Source organism: Phocoena phocoena, chromosome 14 (genome assembly GCF_963924675.1).
Source record: "Phocoena phocoena chromosome 14, mPhoPho1.1, whole genome shotgun sequence".
Taxonomy (NCBI): Eukaryota; Metazoa; Chordata; class Mammalia; order Artiodactyla; family Phocoenidae; genus Phocoena; species Phocoena phocoena.
In genome coordinates, this window is record NC_089232.1 from 61,065,549 (window position 1) to 61,083,448 (window position 17,900).

The 17,900-nt window shown below is 41.9% G+C and overlaps 1 protein-coding gene across 1 annotated transcript in view; it reads right to left on the bottom strand.

The window, feature by feature from the left end:
- Nucleotides 1-17,900, bottom strand: part of CRIM1 (cysteine rich transmembrane BMP regulator 1) — a 206,715-nt gene that overhangs the window by 72,846 nt on the left and 115,969 nt on the right. The window contains exons 5-6 of the mRNA XM_065891147.1: nt 12,011-12,132; nt 1,667-1,849 (exon numbers count right to left, since the gene is read on the bottom strand). Coding sequence (XP_065747219.1) covers nt 1,667-1,849; nt 12,011-12,132 — 305 coding nt within the window. The remainder of the gene's footprint in view (nt 1-1,666; nt 1,850-12,010; nt 12,133-17,900) is intronic.

Consider the following 17,900-nt stretch of genomic DNA (forward strand, 5'->3'; position numbering starts at 1 on the left):
ATCTGGCCTCAAGAAGCAAGTGCTGCTGTGCTGGAAGCAAAGTCCAGGCAGTTCCGAGTTTGGTCCTCTTCATTCCAAAGAGGTAGTAGGGCATTACAAGAGAGTTAGAGGGCCAAAACTGAAAAGCACGCAGTCACAGCTTCAGAAGGGCAGTCTGCCAGAGATGCAAGCAGCCAAGAGACCTGAGTTAGATAAGACTTTATAAAATTTCTTTATAAAAAATATTACACTGCATACTTCATTTCTACTTTGAGCCTGGATCTGAATTCCAGGAAGTGAGACATAACCGGATCTATGCCCAGACAACTCATTATGATTATTACACAGAGGTCCATATCTATGTTTTTACATGACCAACTGCTACATAGTTTCAGAGACTATTTACACACCGGGGGTAGTAGCTAGGGAACAAATCAATTGGGAAGGTTAAAAGTTTGATGTGACTTTCTTAAAATCCCTGATGACACCTAAAAAGTGAACCACCTTTCTCCCATGTTAGCAAAAATGATTTCTAACAGGGAAGGTGGCCTCCCGGTTATGAACCACTGTTCACTGTTAGGAATGTAGTTTGCATACTCTAAGCAATTTCATATCATCAGTATTATGTGGTAAACAGAGCTCAAATAGTGAAAAGAAATGGATTTAGAAAACAGAAAAAGTTATGGAACATGGCATGAAATTCTGTCCTCCCGTTTCACGTGTGGAAGTAAGGGCAGGGTGAGCGTCAGACATGAGACGGATGTGCCTGACTCCAGACTGAAGGTCTGTGGTCCGGGCAGGACAAGAAAGCTCACGTGATCCTCTTTTCTGGGGAAACAGTGTAGTGCAGTTAGACCAGAGACACAGTCAGGCACTCACTGTTCCTGGCTTCACTGGAAACTCAGACAAGTGACTACTTTTCTGATTATCCTGATCCTTAAAATGTGTGGATTGTAGTATATGATATTCAGAGTTATCATTCTGAAATGTTTATTATTTCTGCATAGGAGAGACAGGAGGGTCGAGCCTGTTGGAGGAACATGGACCTATTATTTCTTGGAGGGAAATGGGGAATAAAGAGAAAGCAGGCCCTGGGGATCCTTCTGCCCAGGGCCACAGTGGACACTGTCTGAGCCTTGCCTTGGTGTCACCACCATGCCACACCATGACCCTACTCTCACTACCACACATTTTCAAAGGACGGGGAGCCCTGCTCTCACCTGGACTGGCATGGGTATCGGAAAGGAAGCAGGGTTGGTTCCTCTCTGAGCTGACTGGCTAAGGTGGTCAGTGACTAGGGCGGCCCTGTCCTAGCTGAGCAATCTGAGGGGAGCAGGGTGGGTGGAATTCTGATGTCAGGATGGAGAGAAAGTCCCAGGACTTGCCAAGGAACTGCTGGAACCACAGAGGAGGAACAGAAAGCACCTCCGGGAAACCTCACGTCCATCTGTGCAAACAGGTGACCGCTGTCTACACCCAGGGTGTAACTTCCCTCAGGGAAGTAATGACAGTTTCACACAGTCTACCTAGCATTATCGAAGTCCTAAAAGGTAGACCATGGTGACAAAAAACGGGAACTTCTTCAATCTTCCTCTATTTTGGAGTGAGACTGAAGTAGGTCAACTGTGATATTAAGCCCCCAAACCATGTCTCTTCTTATTATTCTCTGATTGGCACCTGTCCTTACCTTCACACACAGGGCAGCACTCCCCTTCGGGCACATAGTATCTCTCGCAGTTCAGCTCACCACACTGGGCGGTGAAGCAGATGGAAACGCCCCCTTGGCATCGACAGAACCGACAGTTGTCCATTCGAAACATATCCCCATCGCTATACTCCACATTGTTGAATACACAGGCTGGCTTTGTTTCTAAAGGAGTTAAAACAAACATGGCAGATTCAAAGTCATTTCTCTGGTGTCCTTTCATATTTTTCAAACAGCCTCTAGAAAATACTGTCTGACAGCAGGTTAAAATTTGATGGAAATTTACTACACTCAATATAATTTTTTACAACAGAAGCAACAAAGCAATGCAAAGTAAAGTAGAATAAAATAAATAAAACACATCACTATTCTCATGATACCAAGGAATCGAAATTCCTCTTAGTAAAATCTATACTGGCATCCCCTTATCCCAAATAAAAGTAACCATGTGACCATGAAACACATTTCTGATTTGTGCTTTAAAAAGATTTTTTGTTAAACAAAACGTTTGTTTTGTTAAATCATTCTCTACCCTCAAGTAAATGATCCTGCCTCCACATTAGGTTTTGTTCTACCTCAAAAAATTTATTTAGGCCTTTTAAGAGGTTATGTTCTTCTGTTTCTCCAGTGTTTTCTCCTAAATTCTTTTTTCTATCCTGTTTAACAATCTGTAATTATAATAGTGCTTGGCCTTTAAAAAAACACTTTCTACATACATTACCTCACTTAATCCCAATAACAAAGGTCTGATGTAGAAATACTTATCCTGAGTGCAGAAGTGAGGAAATCCTGGGTAATTTGCTCAAAGTCACACATTTAGCAAATGATAGAAGCAAAAACAGTAGCTCTTCAACTAAAACCTTGTACTCCTTCCATTGTGTTTCAAGGCTATGTTCTGCTAAGGACTCAAAGCCCTGCACTTAACAATTCTCATAATGACACCAATGATTTTAAATTGTTTCTCTGCCCTAAAACACTCTCACTAAATCCATTTCTTAACTCTAATTTTGGTTGACTTAAAAGAACTCCCACCAGACAAAGACATCACAAGAAAATGAAAACTATCTCTTATAAACACAGAGATTAAAAAATCCTCAAAAAAAAAATACTAGCTGACTGAATCCAGCAACATATAAAAAAGATTATATACCAAATGGGATTTATTCCAAGAATGCAAGGTTGGTTTAACATCCAAAAATCAATTAATGTAATACAACATGTCTATAGAATAAAGGAAAAAAACCACAGGATCATCTCAGTTGACAGAAAAAAGATATTTGACAGAATTCAACACCCTTTCATGATAAAAATGTTCAATAACTTAGGAGTGGAAGTTGTTAAACAGCAGCTTGATAAGTGGCATCTATGAAAAACACACAGCTAGCATCATACTTAATAGTGAAAGGGTGAATGCTTTTCCCTTTAAATCAGGAACAAGACAACGATGTTCACTCTCACCACTTCGATTCAACTTTGTACTGGAGGCTCCAGCCAGGGCACATAGGCAACAAAAAGACATAAAAACCACATGGGCTTCCCTGGTGAGGCAGTGGTTAAGAATCCGTCTGCCAATGCAGGGGACATGGGTTCGATCCCTGGTCCGGGAAGAGCCCATATGCCGCGGAGCAACTAAGCCCGTGCGCCACAACTACTAAGCCTGCGCTCTAGAGCCCGCGAGCCACAACTACTGAAGCCCACGCGCCTAGCGCCCGTGCTCTGCAACAAGAGAAGCCACCGCAATGAGAAGCCCACAACGAAGAGTAGTCCCTGGGCTTCCCTGGTGGCGCAGTGGTTGGGAGTCCGCCTGCCGATGCAGAGGTCACGGGTTCGTGCCCTGGTCCGGGAAGATCCCACATGCCGCGAAGCGGCTGGGCCCGTGAGCCATGGCCGCTGAGCCTGCGCTCCACAACGGGAGAGGCCGCAACAGTGAGAGGCCCACGCACCACAAAAAAAAAAAAAAAAAAAAAAAAAAAAGAGTAGCCCCTGCTCGCTTCAACTAGGGAAAGCCTGTGCGCAGCAACAAAGACCCAACACACCTCAAAATAAATAAATTTTTTAAAAAAATCACGCATATGAGAAAGTAAGTAGGAAAACTCTCTCTACTTGCAGATGACATGATCTTGAATTTTAAAAGATTCTAAAGAATCTACTAAAAAACTAGTGAACAAAAAGTTCGGCAAGATTTCAGGGTACAACTGCAACTCAAATAAATTGTATATCTACACACTAGCAAAGAACAATCTGAAAATGAAGTTAAAAAAAATTCCATTCACAGTAGCATTAAAAAGAATAAAATATTTAGCAAAAAATTTAATAAATGAAGCACAAAACTTGTACTTTAAAAACTAAAAAGCATTGTTCAAAGAAAGTAAAGAAGGCCTAAATAAATGAAAATATATTCCATGTTCATGGACTGAAAGATAATATTGTTAAGGTGAAAATATTCCCCAAATTGATTTATATTTTCATTGCAATCTCTATCAAAATCCTACTTGGTTCTTTTGTAAAAACTGACAAGCCAATCCTAAAACTCATATGGAAATGTGAAGAACCCAGAACTGCCAAAACAACCTTGAAAAGAAGAACAAAGCTAGAGGACTCACACTTTCTGATTTCAAGACATACTACAATGCTACACTAATCAAGACACTGTAGTACTGACATCAGGATAAATACACAGTTCAGTGGAATTGATTAAGAGTTCAGAAACAAACTCTCATATTTAGTGATTTTTAACAGGGTGCCAGGATAATTCATTGAGGAAAATAGTCTTTTCAACAAATGGTGCTGGAGCAACTGGATATCCACATGCAAAAGAATAAGAATGGACCACTATCATACCATATACAAAAATAACTCAAAATGAATTACAGAACTATGATCTAAATGTAATAGCTACAACTATAGAGCTCTTAGAAGATAACAGGAGTAAATCGTTGAGACTTTGTAATTAGGCAATGGTTTCTTAGATATGACACCAAAAGCATAAGCAACAGAAGAAAAAATAGTTAAACTGGAGTTCATCTACTTTTGTGCCTCAAAGAACACCATAAAGAAAGATAACCCAAAGATTAAAAAATATTTGTAAATATCTGATAAAGGACTTGTATCAGAATATATAAAGAACAACAATAAAAACAACCCAATTGAAAAATAGCAAGTATTTGAATAGAAATTTCTCCAAATAAGATACAGAAATGACCAAGAAGCAGATGAAAAGATGCTTAACATCATTATTTATTAAGGGAATACAAATCAAAGCCACAATCAGACATCACTTCATATCCTAGGATGGCTAAAATGAAAAACATATAGATAGTAACAAATGCTGACGAGGATGTGGAGAAACTGAAACTCTCATACATCGCTGGTGAGGATGTAATGAAACACAGAGTTCCCAGAGGATCCAGCAATTCTACTCTTAGGTATAACCTTATCCAAGAGAAATGAAAACATCTATTCACATAAAAACTTGTACACAAATGTTTATAGCAGTGCTATTCATAATAGCCAAAAAAAACGGAAAGCACCGAAACGTCTATCAACTGATGTATGAATAAACAAAATGTAGTATATCCATGTAATGAAATATTTCTTGGCCATAAAAAAGGAATGAAATTTTGATATATACTAAAACATAAATGAACCTGGGGAACATTGCTAAGTGAAAGAAGCCAGTCAAAAAATACCACATATTGGATATGATTCTATTTATATGAAATGTCCATAATAGGTACATGTATAGAGACAGAAAGTAGATTAGTGGTTGCCTAGTACTGGAGGGTTTGGGGGAAATGGGGAGTGACTGTTAATGAGTTTGGGAATTTGGGGGGGATTGATGTAAGTGTTCTAAAATTGACTGTGAGGATCAAACAATTCTGTGAATACATTAAAAACAGTGAATTGTGCAACTTCACTTGGTGAAGTGCATGGTATGTGTCTCAATAAAGCTGGTAAAATAAAAGTACTTCCAAGCTAAAGAAAGTTCTCCTGAGCTAATGCACCCTGTTTAATAAGATGGGAAAAACCAGATCATGATACACACAACTCTCATGGGCTCCTCTGTCCTAACGTCATTTCTCCATGTCACCGTGGATATTCGAAATATTTGAGACTTTCACTGCATTTTAATTTGAGTATATTTACATTTGTTTTGTACTTGGACAAACAAGTACTTTCTCATTTGATTTTATAACAATCCTGTCAAGAAGACAGAACGAATATTAATAGCCACTTCTTCAATGAGGAAAATGAAATTTAAGGAGATCAGGTAACTTGCCTAAAGTCACATAACTAGTGTGAGATGAGCTGTGTGTATATATTTACACAAGCAGTAAATGTGCATGTCTGAACCTCTTCCGTAGTGTTGGCTGGATATACTATTTCTTTTTTCAGAAAACTCATGTCAGAAAGAATCATCTTATTACAGCTCAGAATTTATTATACTTTTAGCTAACATACTAAACTGAGCTAGGGTTGGAAGAAACTGGGCAGCTGGACCACAAGTTCTAAAGTGTAGAAAATGGAGTGCTTTTTATCAATCAAATTTGCATGCTGTGGAAGGAGGCAAAATACTGCATTCTAACAAAATGCTGAGCTTCCATTCAAACTGAAGAAAAAATAGTATTTTAGAAACCAATTAATATTAATTATAAATACTTATTTGCCTTAATCAACCACAGCTACCATCTGGGTGAAGCCACAAATCTTGGTGTGAGATTTGAAGGAGTGAGAAGGGAAGGCTGTGGTTATGACTAAAGCAGCTCCAGATGAACTCGCTTTTACCGTGGGTTGTGCAGAAACGTGAGCGGGAGGGGATGGGATTGACAAGAGTTACATTTCACTAGCTAAGGCACAGAGAGCAAGGGAATGGAATTTAGAGAGATGGAGAGTCCCAGAAAACACAGCCTTGAAAACACAATCGATTCTTTAGGATTAAAAAAGAAAAAAATCACACGACATAATGAAATCCCTATTTGATGCCAAGACAAATTTATAGAAGCTCTTCAGAAAGATGCATGATAAAAATGGCTGGCAGTGGTCTTTGAGGAGCAATGACCAATTACTTCTTCACTTGCTGGGGATACATGTGAATCTTAGAACCCTATGGAGTTTACCACTACCTCTATAACAGGACATTTTCCATGGACAGAGAAAAGAATAATATTACAAATAAAAAAATTTACTGTGTAACTTGTACCTATCAATGCATAAAATTGCATATGCACTGAGATGCACAAAAGTGTCTTTTTAGGTATTTTTGCACGTTTTTTGTGTCTGCCCAATTAAATTTTATGTTTCTCAGTTCTGGAATATTCTCTTCCCTCTTTAACATATTCCAGAATGCCTGAAAAAGAACCTTATAGACTGTTAATAATTTCTACTGTCTGCCAAATTACACTGATTGGCAGACGGTGATATGTATATAATTTTAGCAAAGGAAAAGACTAAAATGTAGAACTTCACATCAAATGTGAAAATGGAGAAAAAATCCAAATAGTATACTTCTGTTGCTTTTTCTCTTTAATATCTCAGTAGAAAATGGCTGATGTCTTGCCTCTGGTCTCCTTTCACTGGGGGTAAGCTGTATAGGAAGCAAGTGGGCAGACTTAAGAAGTCAAAAGAGAGACAACTGTATGACAGATGAGAAATGTCTGAAAACTTCTCCATAAATCAGAGACAAACTGATGTAATCACAAAGACAGGGTACATGAGCTTCCAGATAGCTACAGGAGGAAAACACCTTTTCTATGGCGGGGGGGAAGCAGGGTGTGTGTGCTAGAGAATACCAGGCAGATACTACTTCAGAATAAGGGAAGGGGAACAATACTTACAAAATAGGACTGCAAAAGACTGTATCACTGTTAAGCAAAATTAGCTTGATAAGACCCCAGGAACACAACAGATGCTCAATAAATGCATACTGAGTGGAATATTTCTTTCAAAGTGCCATATTCTCTCCATCACTGTAGAAGTAGACCTTATGTCCCTAGAAATATTACTGAGTATTATTGCTAAACAGACAATGGGTTATCATTAGAAGTTTTTGTACTAATTTTCTTAACAAACTGCAGGTCTCAGTTTTCTAGGCCCATATTTTACATGAGGAGCAAGCTGACTTTGGCTATGGCTCTCCTGTCACTGATGGATTTGACATGTTAGTGTGTCTGATGCTGGAAGAGTCAGTTCGTGGCTACAACACTCAAACCATGATGTTCTAGTTTGGATTTCTGTGCAAGTACATTGGACAACTGATCATATCTAAGCAACCAAATGACTGTTTCCATATTCTGTATGTGGATGACTTCCCTATTCAAACCCAAATGCCTCTAGAAATGAGTGAGCTGGGCCAGTGTAAGGCAATAGGGTGTACTGTAACCAAATGGAGAACACATGTCGATCTAAAAGTAGAGGCCAGGGCTTCCCTGGTGGCACAGTGGTTGAGAGTCCGCCTGCTGATGCAGGGGACACGGGTTCGTGTCCCGGTCTGGGAAGATCCCACATGCCGCGGAGCGGCTGGACCCGTGCGCCATGGTCGCTGAGCCTGTGCGTCTGAGGCCTGTGCTCCGCAACGGGAGAGGCCACAGCAGTGAGAGGCCCATGTACTGCAAAAAAATAAAAAAATAAAAAATAAAAGTAGAGGCCATCACTCAGCTCCAGCTGACTAATGACAAAAGTTTTGCTTATGGGCAGGAGCAGACACAGAACTGTTTCTTGAAGAAGATCTGGGATTATTCAACACTGCTGTGGACGTCATACTTCTAGGGGATGATACTGATGTCTTCTAAGTTTACACAAAAGGAGCTCAGTCATACCACCTGTTCCTTTGGTTTCTAAACAACAGGGTTCTCATTCAACCAATACCTCATAGGTCCTCCTTTCAGCCCTCAGTCACAGACCATAACAATCCGATGGGCAACTCTCCCATCCTCCCCCCCCAAAATAAAACCAAACCCAATAGAAAAGAGAGTGAATATTTATGGAGAATGTTCTTTCCATCTATTCATCTAGGCTAATGTTTTCAAAACTCAAGAGTTCTTGAATTCTCTGTGAATATTTTTTAACCTTCTGTGTTCACTATAACGCTTATCTTAAAAAAATAACGTAAGCATACGGATCAGCTGGATGGCAGCTTAGGAGCCGAGTGCTGGCAGGCAATCTCTGTTTCTGCACATGGGGTTAGTTAACATGCAACCCACTGCCTCCTGAACTGGGGTTCCCAGATCTATTCCTACATGTTCCTACATGTTTGGGGGTTTCTCAAAATCAATAAATAGTCCTCTAAGTACCCAGGTTCCAGCCGGGTGTCAAACTCACCTCTGAAAACTGCTTTCGCTGAGGTGTATTTTAATATTTTGCTTTTGCTTTTTATTGTGAAGAGCAGCCAGAGGAAATCTGTTTCCACATTTAAGGGATTAAAGCAACTAAGGACAGGATCTACTGTGTCATCCAGCGCTCTCTTTTCAAGCTTCCATATGAGCAGAGGGTTGCCCTGTTCAGCAGGCTTCTTGTCTCTAAAAACTGCAGATCTGATTCTATCTCCTTTTTCACTTTGATGGCCGGGATGCTGGGGGCCTAACTTGACATTTAACTCCAACAATTAAATAGAGAGATGCTAGCTATGGCCTGCATACCTGTAGGTACTTTCTTTTTGCTTTTCATTTTCAACTTTTACATACAACTCTACGGTTCTGATTCTCTTTTCTCATTAATATTTTACCACTATGTTATTGTATCTGTTCTCAGTGTAAAGTTGCCTCAAATCCTTTGTGCATAAGCAAGGTTATATATATATATATATATATATATATATATATATATATATATGGCTTATTAAAATATGTATATATAAAATAGACCTCTGCTCATCTGGGCAATGATAATGAATTTTTGATATGTAATATCCTCTAATGGTGACCTTATGACAACAGTAAGATTTTCCCAGGGCACCAGTTGCCAAATAAACAAACAAACACATACACTTACATACGAATATATGTATGTGTGGAGGGGAGGTGTGTGTATGTGTGTATGTATATGACAAAAAAAGTGAAATACAGGCTTTGAGACAGAATTCCATACACACTATTCTGTGGGATTTTGAATCTTCAGAGGACTGTAGTTTCTAGTCTCATCTACAATTGAATGACTAATATAGAAATAGACACACTGTAGCAGGACACGAAATAAAGCAAAGATCACCCAACCAATTTATGGTGGCAAGAAAGAGGCAAACACCAGAAATCCTGTGACTGCTTTGTCATCTCAACATTTTCTCACAGCTGAAGGCAAGTCCTGTTCCTGAAGTGACTTCTATAAATAGGCTCTATAAATGGGGGCAAGGGCACTGAGGGGGCGGGGGGCAGCTATCAACTGTCCAACCGTATCACACTAGGGAGAGATGTAAAGTTAATGTCCTGATGAGAAAGTCATGACACTTGGGTTTCTATAATCAAGAAGCAAGGAAAGAAGAAAGGCACTCCTCTAGAGGTGATATTTCCTGGGGACAAGAGACCTAAGATTAAAGTGTAGGGCAGTAAAGATGGTGAATTCTCACAAAGTAAGCCCTCTATGGGCTGATAATTAACGGCCACTCTAGAGGGAACTAAGATGATATGAATCAGATCACTTGCTCACTCACCCACCCAACTACCTGTCAGAACCTGGGTGCACTCTGAGAGGCAGGCAATGTGCTAATAACACAGACACAAGGATAGATTCTCTGTTCTCTGGCAGTTCAGATTCTAGCATGAGAGAAAGACATGCAGAGGGATGAATACTGGAAGGAAGCACATCTGAGATGCTGGGAGCCCAGGACAAGGACCAACTATTTCTGTCTCAGTGGTACAAGTTAAATATTCACAAAATGTCACCTACAATCAACTAACTTCAGCAATACCAGAGGCTTGGCCATTTGCTGGTGGTTAACAGACATTACTACCGGCTGGATAATAACACGGGTGGGGAGAAGCACTGAGAAGAGATTTATGCACATGGAACTTTTCCTGCACCTCTCCCTGCATGCTTGTATTTATAAAGGTCTTTAAGTCAGGAGCCTCCCCTCACCTTCTCCATCCCCCTGCCATGTCCAGAACAGCATCTTTGGATATGAACAGGAGGTGGGCACACAAAATTATAAAGACTATTTGCTCTTGAGGCACAATTTCAAGTGCTTCACATATGAAACCTCATTTATTTACTGTTATTCACTCCATTTGACAGATGTGGCAACTGAGGCCCAGGGAGACCAAGGGATACCCAAAGTTACACAGCTACTAAGTGGAGGAACTAGTTTTCAAACTGAAGTCTTATAATTGTAGTCTATGTTCTTTTCTAACCACAAAGCCATACTACAACTATTTCTTCAAAGCAAAGCAAAGCAAAACAAAACAAAATAGGCAGCCACTGGACTAAAAACTACAGGACTCGGTGAAACAGGTCTGGACTTTAATATAACCTTTTCTTGTGGGGGAGGGGCAGCTTGGGAGGAGGGCAGAAACTCTTCTGAACCCCAATTTCTTGTAGGCAGCAAATATGGACGCTTCTATATGCATAATTTTGTTCTATTTGTCCAAATCCAAAATCATTTTCCTTGTGTGTCTAGGTGTTGACTAAATAATGTCCTCTAAAATTACTGACATTTCACTTACTTGAGTTTATTCTTTGTTTTTCTTCTGAAAATTCTGATGGAGGGACATGTTTTAGGCTCTCCTCCCTTCTAGCATCTAAATTCAATAAACGCCAGGTCATCACACACCAAGGGAGAAAGGTGGATTCTATTTGAAGTAATCTTATGACTGAAGGATCGTTTTTCTGGTCCACAAGGTTCCAGCTCCAACTAGGCCAATACTACTGACCAAGTAATGGCCAGAGGTGTTTCCTCTAAGTAGGAAAATGCTAAACTAAAGGAACAGGGTCTTTTCTCTTTCAAATTGTGGACACTCCAATGTGGTGTTAATTACAAAGATTACCTCTGACAATAATGCAATGAGATCTTGAATGATAGGAGGGATACAACCACATTTTCCATGATCCTTTTCTTGCAATCCTAAAATTTCTGAACTACTGAAAACACAGCAGAATATGATGGCTACATGCAGTCTGTGATTACACTTCCAAAATGCTCTTTCTAATGGATGGAATGATGATTCCTTTCCTAACTTTCTCTACTGCCTAGTGGGATCTTAAACAAATATTCTTTCTGCGTTTCATCAAGTCCCTGAGTATATTCTCTGCCTTTTAAAAGACAGAAACAGCTAGATTGAACCCTCCCTCCTCCTCCTGCACAAATGTACACTCTCTGAGAACAAGAGAAACCCCACGTACCATTAACACATTCAAAGACATCACAGCACTTTCCAGGTGTCCCATCTCCACGAGAGACTATGCGGGGAGTGGATCCCACCTCACACACGGGGAAACCACATAAGCCAGAGAGACACTCGCATCTGAAACCAAAGAAAAGGGAAGGAAAACCCCATGAATAAACAACAACATAGAAGTCGGGAGACCACAAACAAAGTGGCTGTGGAAAACTATTCACCCCTCTCTATGACACTGTCCTGTTTATCTGGTGTCGCTGGGGAATGGGGAGCGGGTCCTAACATAATTGGCATTCCAAATAACTAAGGCTCATCTCCTTAGTATACGCCCAGATATTTAACGTTAACCATTTTGACAGAAATATTCCTAAAATGCATTACTTCATTTCTTACTTAACCAGACTGGTATTGAGCATAACAAACATTTTCTTGATGGCTCAGGGCCATCTTTACATGCATACATTATCCTGTTACTCCAGACATCAGTGATGCTTGCACGGTCTGACACAGAATGATGTTCCTACGTTAAATGATTCTATGTTGCTACTTGGTTGCTGTTGACCTTTAGGTGTTTTTCAGCAAATTTTCTGACTTGTCTTTCAACTAATAGGTTATTAGTTTTTTTTTTTTTTTTAATCTTTGTGATTGTGTCTAGTAGCACCCTCCTCTGGAACTACATTAATTAATTTATAATTGTGTATAATAAAAGAAACAGATTCTGATTGAAGACCGAGGAGCTTTATAAATAAAGGGCATAAGCTTTAGCAAATGGAGTTTGTGACAGCTATCTGGAAGCTGAAAGTCTTAATGTTTTGGATCTTCTAAGCTGCATGTGTGCATTTCTCTGAATGCAAACTACCTCTGTTGACTCTCACCCTTAACTTCAACTCCACTGCAGAACTTGCCTGACCACAGGAAAATAAGAGGCAGGTAAATATAAGAGGAGAAAAAGATATTGTCAACTGCCTGATGTTGATGTGTCGTAATGAAATAAGAGGCAGGAAATGAGAAGCTCAGGGCAGGAGGGTGTCAGGATGTAACTGTAATACAAGGAAGGAGCAGCTAGACTCTGCCCTGGGACTCCCCTGGCAATGGAAGCGTGGGTCAGAGGGTAGAGAGGATGACTAAGGGAGTTCCCAGGTTGGCAGGAGTGAAAGGAAGACATCCTAAAAAGAGACATCCTTGCCAGAAGTATGTGGGTATTTATGTACCAGAGAGGCCAAGATCAGGGGAGGGTAACATTCCCAGCAAGGAAGAACCATTAGCACATTAATTCTGTTTTTTCCCTCTTCTTATTTGATTGTTTTTTTCTATTTTTCTTTGCATCTTTCATAAATTAAAATATGACTGTTGTCCACAAGTACTTCCATAATCAGGCCTAGAGGTTTAATGACATTTATAGTTAACCGTGGAACTAAAAAGGAAACGAATTAAGTTAAAATTTGCACCAAACACCATTAAAGCCACTGGAAAGGTGTGACTATCCCCTCTCAGGCTTCTTCCTTGTGGGGAGATGGTTATATACGGATTATATTGGAGAAGAGGGTGTTAGGTAATTAAAGTTTTGCTGCAATGGTATTTCTGACTACGGTTTAAAATAAATGTTTGGCTGTTTTGTGTGAGCAAAGCCGGGAGCTCTTGATTCATAATCTCTATTCCTACAGGACAATCACCTTCTACAGCTGAGTAAATATGAAATGAGCTTTTAGTCCCTGGTAAGGTTATCCCACAGTCTCTCATTTTTATGTGCCTAGGCACTGCAGTTTTAAGCAGATGATCATATCCCTGTGACATTACAGTAACAATATTTATTGCACTTGACACTCTGTACAACTTAAATTCTTCAGAGTTTACAGATTAATGGGGGTAGAATACTGAGAGGCCCCACCCTGATCCCAATATCTGGATGTCATTACAATGAAAGCATCCTACAAGAATAGCTGACTAACCTTTTTCCACATCTTTGGGAATTCCCCTTCTCTCCCACTGACGTGTTCGAGGAAATTACTTTAGGTTAAACACCAGGGAGCGTACGATCAACCAATAAATACCTCCTCTGATGCCTTTCAACCCTTCAGAGATCTTTCCTCAACACTTGCATGCCAGGCTTTCTGCTGGGCCGACAGAAATCACACCAACCTGAAAACCATGACTAAGTTGGCCCTTTTTACCGCTTTTGACATTTGATCTATTTCCCAACATTGAAACATCTCTCTTGTTTTCTCCGAGACCCATACAGGTTGTCTCCAGCATGTTGCAGAAGATCTAAAACTGCACAACTGCCTAGTGACCCACTTAGGAAAGGAAAACCCTTTAGGTTGAATTTTTATTTCTAAACCCAGAATGACTGCACACTGAAGACCCAAGGATTCAGATGCCCTGGTTTTGGCCAGCAGGCTTGCTCCCAGCTCCTCTCCCTTCTCTACCAGCTCCTTGGAAAGCCCTCCCTACTTACTGCCACCTTTTGATTCTTCACAGCTTCCCCAAACCTGAGACTAGCAGATGTTCAAGACCATTAGCACCTTAATAAAGAAGGAACTTATGAAGGAATCAGAAAAGGTTAAAATCTGGGCTGTCATCAGATATCTATCGAGCAAGTATCTATTAGGTTGAGACTTCACGAAACTGCTTTCTTTGTAGATCAAAAATAGTCAAATAGCAATTTCACAGAGTTCAACATAATACAACTCATGTGAGTTATTTTTCGACAGATAGTCTACACACACTCTCAGGTAACAAACGGGGGCCTCATCAGGACCCTTATTTGCCAAGGAAATTTATTATGTCTATACATAATAAAATCAAACAAGGTTTCCTATCCTGTATTTTCCACTAGAAGAGCCTAGAGGGCACTCCCCTAGAGTCTTCTTGTAGTGAGTCACTGAATTACGGAACAACTGAAGCACTCAGACAGAATCTTGCCCTCATCACCTTTTCTCTTCATTCTTATTATTTTTTTGGTCCCTCCTCCCAATCTCCCTCTTACCCTTTACCCCAATGCCTGGATAAACAGCAAGCAATGGAATGGAGAAAACATGTGGATTGGTAGCTAAGGAAACAGACTAACTTATGAGTAAATCGATGTCCACACTTACCCCTCATTTCTAAAACCTTCCCTCCTCCAACTTCTAGGTTCCGACCTGGTCTCCTCTCACCAAAGTCTCCCCTTCTCCCAGTTCATGCCACGCCCATCCTATGGCTCAGTTTTTGTACTTCTGTAGTCAAAAACCTTCAGTTACTCTTCATTTAACTGATCAACTTCTCAGCCTAGCATTCAACACTCTCAAGTCCACAGATCTTTATTTGAATTCAATCTCGCAGTATTTCTCTTCATTCTCCCGATGCTACAGTCACCTTCTATTCTCCAAACAAGCCCTCCCTTTGCTCTCTTTCCACTGCTCACCCTACTCTCTCCTGAACATTCCTTATCTAGCCCTCATCTCCAGCTGTCTGTCTAGATACCATCTGCCTTTCCAGGCCAACCTCAGATAATAGCTCCTCTCTGAAACCCCAAATACCATACTTCTCTTAGGACATCTGAAGCAGAAGTGCTAAGGGTTTTTAAAGAAAACAAATAAAATAACAATTTTACTGAGATACAATTCACATACTGTAAAATTCACCCTTTTAAAGTATACAATTCAATGGTCTTTACATTCACAGGGTTTTGCTACCATCACTGCTACCTAATTTTAGAACATTTTCATCATCTCATAAAGAAACCCTGTACTTCCCATTTATCCTCTCCCAGCCCCTGGCAACCACGAATCTCTATTCTTTCTCTATGGACCTACCTATTTTGGTCAGTTCACATAAACAGAATCATGGGCTAAGGGCTTTTCAACCTCCAACAAGAAGCAACTTGCATTTGCTATCTGCCTGAAAAATCAAGCCTTTAATGTTATCCTCAGTATTAAGATAATCATCAGTCAAGGTACCAAACTAATAAATGTCTGCAGAATGTAATCACAGCTGCAGCCAGGTAGGTTGGTGAAGCTGTCTTTTTTTCTCTCTCCAGTAGGTAATGGATTCAGCTTAGTGGGCATGTGGGTGGCGGAGTACAAAGATGAACAGCACTCAGAGAAATCATCTAAGCCCCTAGAGGGCACTCCCCTCCTTAGGAGGCCCACGCTGGCTGGCTCTGCGGGCTCAAAGGCAGTGCACACTAATACATTCCCTTCCCGTCATTTGTTTCCTGGTCTACACATACAGTCCCAGAGTCCTAGCACAGCTTACAAGGTGCTCCCAAGTCTAGGCTCTACTTCTCCTCTAGCTTCCGCATTCTACTGGCCCCTCTACATGCTCCTGCACACGTGAGTAACAATGGCAATCTGCCATTCACTGAACCCCTACACCCACTCCCGTCGCTTAGCGCCGCAGCGCAGCGTCCACTCCCGTCACTCAGCGCCACAGTGCAGCGTCCACTCCCGTCACTCAGTGCCGCAGCGCAGCGTCCACTCCCGTCACTCAGCGCCGCAGCGCAGCGTCCACTCCCGTCACTCAGCGCCACAGTGCAGCGTCCACTCCCGTCACTCAGTGCCGCAGCGCAGCGTCCACTCCCGTCACTCAGCGCCGCAGCGCAGCGTCCACTCCCGTCACTCAGCGCCGCAGCGCAGCGTCCACTCCCGTCACTCAGCGCCGCAGTGCAGCGTCCACTCCCGTCACTCAGTGCCGCAGTGCAGCGTCCACTCCCGTCACTCAGCGCCGCAGCGCAGCGTCCACTCCCGTCACTCAGTGCCGCAGTGCAGCGTCCACTCCCGTCACTCAGCGCCGCAGCGCAGCGTCCACTCCCGTCACTCAGCGCCGCAGCGCAGCGTCCACTCCCGTCACTCAGTGCCGCAGTGCAGCGTCCACTCCCGTCACTCAGCGCCGCAGCGCAGCGTCCACTCCCGTCACTCAGCGCCGCAGCGCAGCGTCCACTCCCGTCACTCAGCGTCCACTCCCGTCACTCAGTGCCGCAGCGCAGCGTCCACTCCCGTCACTCAGCGTCCACTCCCGTCGCTCAGTGCCGCAGCGCAGCGTCCACTCCCGTCGCTCAGTGCCGCAGCGCAGCGTCCACTCCCGTCACTCAGTGTCCACTCCCGTCACTCAGCGTCCACTCCCGTCACTCAGCGTCCACTCCCGTCACTCAGTGCCGCAGCGCAGCGTCCACTCCCGTCACTCAGCGCCACAGCGTAGCGTCCACTCCCGTCACTCAGTGCCGCAGTGCAGCGTCCACTCCCGTCACTCAGTGTCCACTCCCGTCACTCAGCGTCCACTCCCGTCACTCAGCGCCGCAGCTCAGCGCCCACTCTTCCTCAAATCCCTGCCTCTTTCTTGCCCCTTAAGGCCACCGCCCTACAAGGCTTTCTCTGACCAAAAAAGCAACCAGGATTAGTTTTCTCTCCTCTTGGAATGGACCTGTTCCTCCTATGAAGTCAAAATCCTACTCTTTCTCCTGTGAATTCCCCTAGTGCCGGGGCATGTCTTATTTGTCTTGTAAATGAAAAAATGAATGACATAAAGACATCCAAACAATAATCTAGAATAAACTTTTTTTTTCATGGCTAGTAAGTCAGAGGTTAGGCCATGCATTGTTTTTACAGTTTTTATGTTTATAAATTTTAAACTCAGGGCTAATTGGTGCAGTGCTTTTCAAAATCAGTCTGTGGAGGGAAAGACTATGGAATTTGTTTAGAATGTGGATTCCAGGGTACCACAGTCATGGACTGTTTCTCAGAGTCTGGGGCAGGGCTCCAGAATCTGCCTGTATAATAAGCTCTCCAGGAGACTCCACTGGGGGGAATCTGGGACCCACTTTCTGAACAACTTGCTCCTAAAGGTGCAGTGTCTCAATCGTCACAGTTTAATTTGCACTTTCCATTGGAAAAAGCTATGTACAACTAGTTTTATCA